The following is a 9,683-nucleotide window of genomic DNA, read 5'->3' as shown; positions in this document are numbered from 1 at the left end:
CATACACACACATACACACGCACACACACACACACACACACACACACGCAAAGACAGTGTTTTCAGAATAGTTAAGCACTCGCGGTAGGTCTCATCCTCTCCTCTCGCCCTTCAGTTCCCACTCCTCCACTCTCCTGTCCATCACTCTCTCCATCCCTTCGCCCCTCTCCCCATCTTCTTTCCCTCCCTCTCTCTCTCCCTCCTCCCCCTCCATCCCTCTCTCTCTATCTTGCACTCACTCCCTATGTCTTTCCCTCACTCCCTGTCCCAGGTGTGTGTGTGTGTGTGTGTGAGATTAGCAAGGATCAGGTCAGCTCCGAGAGGAGCGGCAGTGCTGGGGGGTCAGAGGTCAGTGTGTCCCTGGACTGCCCAGGTGATCATCCAGTCAGCCAGGGCTATATCTGGACCAGCCTGGGACACGGGTAGGGACTGGGACAGAGATGGAGACAGAGACTGAGATAGAGACAAGGACTGAGATAGAGACAGGGACAGATATAGAGACTGAGATAGAGACAGAGATAGAGACAGATATAGAGACTGAGATAGAGACAGGGACAGATATAGAGACTGAGATAGAGACAGGGACAGATATAGAGACTGAGATAGAGACAGAGATAGAGATAGAGACAGATATAGAGACTGAGATAGAGACAGGGACAGATATAGAGACAGGGACAGAGATGGGGACAGGGACCCTGAGACAGAGTCAGGGACTGAGATAGACAGGGATAGAGATAGAGACAGGGACAGATATAGAGACAGCGATAGAGACAGGAACAGAGATGGGGACAGGGACCCTGAGACAGAGACAGAGATGGGGACAGAGACGGGGACAGAGACGGGGACAGAGATAGGGACAGAGACAGAGACAGGGACAGATATAGAGACAGGGACAGAGATGGGGACAGGGACAGAGATAGACAGGGATAGAGATAGAGACAGGGACAGATATAGAGACAGAGATAGAGACAGGAACAGAGATAGGGACAGGGACCCTGAGACAGAGACAGGGACAGAGACGGGGACAGAGACGGGGACAGGAGCAGAGTAGTAGAGTAGAACACAGTAGAACGGCACAGAAATCTTTCAGCCCTGAATCTGATGACCGTAAGCTGTTTCCTCCTCGGCCCTTTTGTCCAGCCGAGTCTGGACCGCACTGCGTAACACGACGGTGGTGAAGATGGTTCTATCAGCTACGCTACACCCCCCCCCTCCAGTGACCAGCGGCTGCTCTCTTCCAACACCTCCACTCCGACGCTCTCCTACCCAAAAAAACACGACTAAAACCCAACCCTGCATACATCCGACTGAGTTTAGTCAAAGTTGAGACCAGCGCTCTGGTCCTGCCGTTCTCAGGATCTTATAGTGGGGGGGGGCGGGGGGGGGGGGGTGACAGACTGAGCAGTGCTTGGTGGGGACAGACGCGTTGAAACATTGATGAGGGCGATGTCACTGCAGCTGCACGTTGGAAAGAGAGAGACAGTCCATCCCTCCCCTCTCTTTTTCTCTCTCTCTCTCTCTCTCTCTCTCTCTCTCTCATATCTCTTTAGAGCAGACAGGCCTGCCACTAATCCTGCTGTTCACTCCTCCAGGCTCTCAGAGGCGGAGAGAGAGAGAGAGAGAGAGAGAGAGAGAGAGAGAGAGAGAGAGAGAGAGAGGCTCGCTGCTTCTGTCTATGTCGAGTTCTCACAGCTCCCTACCTCATAGCTCACCACCAGAGCCTGTATGACCAGCACCTACTACACTGATTAAAGACCGCCTCATTAAGCATGAGGTGGAGAATGAGGTTGTTTGAGTGCGCACACACACACACACACACACACACACACACACACACACACACACACACACACACACACACACACAGTTAGGTGAGTAGCCCGAGCGTCATTGTCGTAAATCAAACTGGGAACCATTCCAATATGATAATAAACGGTGCTGATAACCCACTATTCCGCCTGGATAACGTCGTCTTTCTAGCAGTCAGTGACACGTGCAGAGGTCAAGTGTCACACACCCCAGTGCCCTCGGTGGAGATAAGATAGCACTGATTAACATGACACAGGGAGCCAGCCACCTGTAAAGGTGTGTGTGTGTGTGTGTGTGTGTGTGTGTTAGTAATGAGCTATAATCCATGAGCGTGTGCCTGTTTTATACCTCTTCACATACAATACATATACACACAGTACCCAGCACACTCCCACACACACACTCCCACACACACACTCCCACACACACACTCCCACACACACACTCCCACACACACAAATCTGTAGCAAACCGCTGCACACGGTTGATTTCTGGCCTCTCCTCCCAGAGAGCCAGGGTGGCAGCAGAGAGGGAAACATTACACCAGAGAGAGCTTCCTCTCCTCTACCCTCTCTCTCTCTCTCTCTCTCTATAATCTACCCTCTCTCTCTCTCTCTATCTATAATCTACCTTCTCTCTCTATCTATAATCTACCATCTCTCTCTCTCTCTCTCTCCCTATCTATCTATAATCTACCTCTCTCTCTATCTATAATCTACCTTCTCTCTCTCTATCTATCTATAATCTACCTTCTCTCTCTCTCTCTATCTATAATCTACCTTCTCTCTCTCTCTCTATCTATAATCTAGGCAAGGCAAGGCAAGTTTATTTATATAGCACATTTCAGCCACAGGGCAATTCAAGGTGCTTTACATGAGACATTAAAAGCATTAAAACAAAAAGCAAGACATTATAGACATTTAAAACAAAAGGCAGGACAAATTAAAAGCATTAAAACAAAAAGCAAGACATTATAGACATTTTAAACAAAAAGCAGGACAAATAGAATACAGGAATAAAAGTTACAGTGCAGTATACTGATAAACATCTACCTTCTCTCTCTCTCTCTCTATCTATAATCTACCTTCTCTCTCTCTCTCTCTCTCTCTCTCTCTATCTATAATCTACCTTCTCTCTCTCTCTCTCTCTATCTATAATCTACCTTCTCTCTCTCTATCTATAATCTACCTTCTCTCTCTCTCTCTCTCTCTCTCTCTATCTATCTATAATCTACCTTCTCTCTCTCTCTCTCTATCTATAATCTACCTTCTCTCTCTCTCTCTCTATCTATAATCTACCTTCTCTCTCTCTCTCTATCTATAATATACCTTCTCTCTCTCTCTCTCTATCTATAATCTACCTTCTCTCTCTCACTCTCTCTCTCTCTCTCTCTCTATCTATCTATAATCTACCTTCTCTCTCTCTCTCTCTCTCTCTCTATCTATAATCTACCTTCTCTCTCTCTCTCTCTATCTATAATCTACCTTCTCTCTCTCTCTCTCTCTATCTATAATCTACCTTCTCTCTCTCTCTCTCTATCTATAATCTACCTTCTCTCTCTCTCTCTATCTATAATCTACCTTCTCTCTCTCTCTCTCTCTCTCTCTCTATCTATAATCTACCTTCTCTCTCTCTCTCTCTCTCTATCTATAATCTACCTTCTCTCTCTCTCTCTCTATCTATCTATAATCTACCTTCTCTCTCTCTCTCTCTCTCTCTCTCTATCTATAATCTACCTTCTCTCTCTCTCTCTCTCTATCTATAATCGACCTCTCTCTCTCTATCTATCCATAATCTACCTTCTCTCTCTCTATCTATCTATAATCTACCTTCTCTCTCTCTATCTATCTATAATCTACCTTCTCTCTCTCTCTCTCTCTCTATAATCTACCTTCTCTCTCTCTATCTATAATCTACCTTCTCTCTCTCTCTCTCTATCTATCTATAATCTACCTTCTCTCTCTCTCTCTCTCTATCTATAACCTACCTTCTCTCTCTCTCTATCTATCTATAATCTACCTTCTCTCTCTCTCTCTCTATAATCTACCTTCTCTCTCTCTCTCTCTCTCTCTCTCTCTCTATAATCTACCTTCTCTCTCTCTCTATCTATAATCTACCTTCTCTCTCTCTCTCTATCTATCTATAATCTACCTTCTCTCTCTCTCTCTCTCTCTCTATCTATAATCTACCTTCTATCTCTCTCTCTATCTATCTATAATCTAACTTCTCTCTCTCTCTCTATCTATCTATAATCTACCTTCTCTCTCTCTCTCTCTCTCTCTATCTATAATCTACCTTCTCTCTCTCTCTATCTATCTATAATCTACCTTCTCTCTCTCTCTATCTATCTATAATCTACCTTCTCTCTCTCTCTATCTATCTATAATCTACCCTCTCTCTATCTATAATCTACCTTCTCTCTCTTTGCATCTCCCCCCTTCTCTGTCTCCTCAACATTCCCTCTGCACCTATTCCCCCGTTTTTCGCTCTCTCATTCTACCTCTCTCTCTCTCTCTCTCTCTCCTCCCCCCCCCCCTCCGTCTCCTCCTCCTCCATCTCCCTCCCTCTCACTGGACCAATCCATCACTCTCTCCTTCCTTCTACAACAACATGTAAACACACAAGTGGCTGAGCAAACAGAAGCCAAGGTCATCTCAGAACCCTGTTCAGACGCTGCTGCACAACTGTACGGAGGCAGAATGAGAGGAATACAGGCCAGCTGGCAGACACACGCATGCATGCGCACGCACACACACACACACACGCACACACACACACACACGCACACACACACACACACACACACACACACACACACGTACAGACAGTACCATGGCTCCTGAAGTCGTCCTCAAAGTAGTCTCTGTTGAGAGAGAACTCCGGCTCCTCTGTGTAACTGTAGAGCTCTGCAGACAGATAGGAGACAGATTGAGGTCTGCAAGTTACACACACACACACACACACACATACACGCACACAGACGCGTGCACACACACACACACGCACGCACACACACACACACACACACACACGCACACACACACGCACACACACACGCTCGCACGCACGCACGCGCACACGCACACACAGACACGCTCGCACGCACGCACACACGCACACAGACACACGCACGCACGCACACACACACACACACACACACTCCCATCTCACCTGAGAGCTCAGCAGTAAGGCTGTCTGTGTCCCCGTACTCAAACTCCAGGTTGGGGGACTCCATGGAGCTCTGAGAAGGCAAAGAACAACGATGAACCATGTAGCGCGCACACACACACACACACACACACACACACACAAAATCAACCCCTCCCCCTCACACAGACACACACACACACAGATCACATCCTTGACTTCCTGCAAACCCACACACACACACTTCAGGTTGGTCCACTGTTTCTCGTTCTGCGGTGTTCCTGTTCCTCGTGGCGCCCGTGCATGCGGGCGGCGGTGGAAGCAGCCTGGCGGGGAGGAGGAAGGAGCGACTGAACGGGACAGACTGCAGCAGGAGCCAACATGGCCGCCATTTCACTATGGACCAGCCGCCGCGGCCGGGCGAGGGCCTCTGCTGCTCCGGCATTAACCTCGCCCCGCGGGCCCTACACACAGCACACCGGATAGGCCTGAACACACACACACACACACACACACACACAGCACACCGGATAGACCTGAACACACACACACACACACACACACAGCACACCGGATAGGCCTGAACACACACACACACACACACACAGCACACCGGATAGGCCTGAACACACACACACATTAGTAACCACACACACACACACACACACACACACACACACACACACACACACACAGCACATCGTATAGGCCTGAACACACACACACATTAGTAACCACACACACACACACACACACACAAATAACCATACACTTTAGACACATACACACACACACACACACATGCATGAGTAGTCATGCACATGAATAACCATACACAATGTGCTGTACGTACACACACACACACGCTCACGCACGCACAGACTCTCTCTCTCTCTCACACACACACACACACACACGGGTAGTCAGGCACATGAATAGCCATATACAGTGTGCTGTATGTACATGTACGCTCATGCACACACACACACGCACACACACACACACACTCACACACACACACCGTGGGGGATGGGGAGCACACAGCCTAGTACTGTCAGAGTCTCTAACAGGGTTGTTCTCCCGGTGGTACAGGGAGGACAGATGGAGACTGTATGCATCATGACCTCAACACCACCAACCAGTCGCTTCCCAACATCGACGCAGAGCAGGCCGAGAGCGCTGAGCAGGATACGCTGAACACCATCACAAGGTTCAACCCAAACCGGATACGCTGAACACCGTCACAAGGTTCAACCCAAACCGCACGCCTGGCGCAGGGTGCCGTCTGAGATCATGGAATCTTTTCTGGCACAATGGAACCAATGAGCTCGTCCCAAAACATGGACTCACCCCAGATCTGAAACTCTGACTGCAGGCAAATGCTCGAAACCGGTTTGACTCACACACACACGCGCACGCACACGCACACACACGCACACACACTTCAATTGGCTTCTAAATAAATGTTTCAGGGACAATGGTGCTAGCTGACTGGCAGAAGGTGTTTATTTATTTATTTTATTTTTGAAAGTAATAATCATCAGATATGAGTGACAGACGGCAGGAAAACACAGTCAGAGTGAACATGGTTGGGGGAATTCTCTGACTTTCACATTCCATTCTCACTAATCAACTTGGTAAATCCGCAGATGAGGAGGCCTGTTCTTTCTGGCGGGGTGCTATATCCTCTTTGTCCAATGACATCGGAGAAGAGCCAAGCCACAGCCCGGGTCACTGGTACAAATGAGCGAATGCACTCAAATCGAGATGTACAACTCTCCCAGGATTCCAGCTGGCACTTTTTCATGCCCAGTTATTAATGTCGGCCTGTCTGTCTGCCTGTCTGTCTGTCTGCATGTATCTGTCTGTCTGTCTGTCTGTCTATCTGTCTGTCTACCTGCCTGCCTGTCTGTCTATCTGTCTGTCTTTCTGTCTGTCTGTCTGTCTGTCTCTGCCTGTCTGTCTATCCGTTCATTCTAGTTTGAACGCAGAGTAAGGCCCAACTCCTGGCAGCAGGAGCAGACTGAAGAGATGGAAACGTGCAGTGTGTATTTAACAAGTGCTTTCCTCTGAGTGGAACACTGCCGTTCTCTCTCTCTTTCCCTGGCATTCTCTCTCTCGCTCTTTCTCCCTCTCTCTCCCTCTCTCTTTCCCTGGCATTCTCTCTCTCTTTCCCTCTCTCTCTTTCTGGTGTAATACCTCCGTGCTGTCAGCCAACTAACGACAGCTAATGATCACTTTCCCTTTTCTCACCAGCACACACACACACACACACTCTCCCAAACGCTCTCACACACTCTCCCTCGCCCCCTCACACCTGCTAACACCCACTCCCAAACACTCCTGCTCAGTCCATCACACACCGTCATATGCCCCTCCCCCACGCACTCGTACGTCAGAGTGCAAACACGGGGCATGTGCACGTTGTGTCTGACACCACCAGGCTACTCTCATGTAATAATAACCCAACTAAATACATACACAGTCCGGGGTGGGGGGTGCTGGCCTGCCCTCAGGACATCAATGGGGACGATAACAAACGCACATCCTCTGTGTGTGACTTATGATGTGCGGCGGCAGTAGAGAGAGAGAGAGAGAGAATCTGACAGTGTTTGTTTACAGCGGTCTCTGGGTAGAGAGAGCTGTCCCTAGATCTCCCCTCACCCGGCACGGGGAAGAGTTAAGGCCCCTGCAGACCGGGGGGCTTTAGTTGAGCCCCTGAGCACAGCAGGCTGGGAGCATGGCTTCACCGTTAGCATGGTGGCCCAGCACGGTCCTGCCTTCCACCACCAACCCAACCACCCCCTCCACCAAGAAACATGGGACTGCAGGAGAAAATGGGCTCTTTTTTTTTTTTTTTTTTTTAAACATACGCTAGACAAACAGTCCTGGAGATAATTAATCTTATCTTGTTTTCAGATGTCCTCCCACCGTAGGTGGTTCTGCTAGTCTCTATCTGGGTCCTACAGAGGGAGGGATTCATCACAAATGCATTTGTTTTAATTCTTAATGATGAATTGTAAGAAAATCTATTCCGGGCAGAAATGCTGAAAAGAGGCAATTAATATGACAAGCGCATGCACTAGAAATACACACTAGAATGAATTATTTGTAGACTAATGTAGCACTGATAGTGCAGGCTACAACATTTGAGAGAGATTCTAATATCAAGTTAACACCGATCAAGCTTTAATAATGGCAATTCAACTTAAAATGTATAATATCTTAATATCTATAACCTATAGGCCTACATTCTATTGTAAAATAGCATTGCATTATCGGCTAGAACAGGGCAGGCTGCTGCAACCTGAACACCGGGTCAGCACAAGGTCCACGGATTCAGGGGGCGCCCGTCCGGTCAGACAACATCAACCGTCCTGGTTCCGTCCATCAGGACACTGACGAGTCCCATTCGCCACCTGCACGGCCACCCTCGCCCTCATAAGATGACGGTATTTATAGCAGTCAGGCACTACTTGCGCCAGGGCCAAAATAACAACCCGGAGCAGTCGGTGTGCAACCGCATGCTTCCAGACGACCGGCTCTGTGGCAAGGACGTTCAAAGCTCCCCAGCAACAACCGCTCCACACGGACACACACCCCACCGGTACGGGAGGCTACACGGGTGCGCCTCCCATCTAATACCTCCGAGTCCACCGGCTGATTATTAAACACGTCTTTCCCTTTAGCCACTGCCATTTGTTGGTTGCAGTAATTGATAATATTATTATTAATAAGAGATACCTCCATTTCGTCTGCCTGCATCTGGCTGCTCGGTCTGTTCGCTCTCTCCGCGCTCGAGCTTGTCACATTCAGAGACTGATTCCAAATTCAGAATCTCCGTCCCCGTCCGTGTGATTGGCTGTCCGGGCGCCAGAGGGGGCGGGATTAACGCAAACTCATTTGGACCTGATCCTGACCGCGAATGGCGCAAGAGAGTCAATTCGAATGCTGGCTCTCATCCCCAGAGCCTAATCTACAGTATAGCCTACTATATGATGTAAATAAATGTTATTTGATTTCAGTTTAAGAAACTCCTTCGAATATACATATATATATATACATATATAGACTGAGATTGGGAACTTTAGCAAATAATAGAATTCTAGGGTATTTAAAAGAAGGGGGAGGGAGTGGGGTTCAGAAATAGCCTAGATTACAGGCTGTTATCAGCGTTTACACACCTGCTTAATGCTGTAACATTCACCTCGTCAGACTGACATAGATGGGTTTAGGCAGTAGGCTATTAGCTATAGCTGTCATTTTCTCACACGCTCAGGGGACATGCCAATCAAACCACTGAGAGTTGTCTGGTTTAGAATAAGATAAAGGCTTATTCTAATATTCTTATACTGTACAGTGGGCTCTGCTGTTAACAGTTGAGCTGATTTTTTTCTTCTTCCCTGGAAAATTAGTTTTATATGCCCTTTCCCCCCCTATTCTCTACCACGTGCATTGTGTAGGCTCCGTGAATGAACTGTGCTATAGAAATAAAAGTTTGGTTTGATTTGAGAGAGACTGGAGGAGGATCGTGACGCTGCTTCCCATTGAGCTGGAGCCTCCTCTGACCCCAGGAGGACAGAGAGAGAGAGAGAGAGAGAGAGAGAGAGAGAGAGGACGGGGAGTCGGGTAGAGAGGGATGAGAAAACGAGAAGGGCAGAAAACAGGCATAGAGAGAAAGAGTGGGGGGGGTTGAGTAAATTATTGATCAGCATTGCAGCCAGGGC

At 48.2% G+C, this 9,683-nt stretch overlaps 1 protein-coding gene across 4 annotated transcripts in view; it reads right to left on the bottom strand.

The window, feature by feature from the left end:
* Positions 1-8,748, bottom strand: part of strip2 (striatin interacting protein 2) — a 23,553-nt gene extending 14,805 nt beyond the window's left edge. For 2 of the 4 annotated variants that reach the window (XM_084447968.1, XM_084447969.1), the window contains exons 1-3: positions 5,201-7,270; positions 4,981-5,050; positions 4,641-4,715 (exon numbers count right to left, since the gene is read on the bottom strand). In XM_084447968.1, coding sequence (XP_084304094.1) covers positions 4,641-4,715; positions 4,981-5,050; positions 5,201-5,596 — 541 coding nt within the window. In that variant the 5' untranslated portion in view covers positions 5,597-7,270. Of the gene's footprint in view, positions 1-4,640; positions 4,716-4,980; positions 7,271-8,700 lie in introns of those variants that run through there. The other 2 variants (XM_084447971.1, XM_084447970.1) reach the window with 2 other exon arrangements.
* Between the last annotated feature and the right edge of the window lie 935 nt (positions 8,749-9,683).

Source organism: Borostomias antarcticus (assembly GCF_949987555.1).
Source record: "Borostomias antarcticus genome assembly, chromosome: 13".
Taxonomy (NCBI): domain Eukaryota; kingdom Metazoa; phylum Chordata; class Actinopteri; order Stomiiformes; family Stomiidae; genus Borostomias; species Borostomias antarcticus.
The sequence above is the reverse complement of the archived record's forward strand: the minus strand, read 5'-3'. Positions and strand labels throughout refer to the sequence as shown.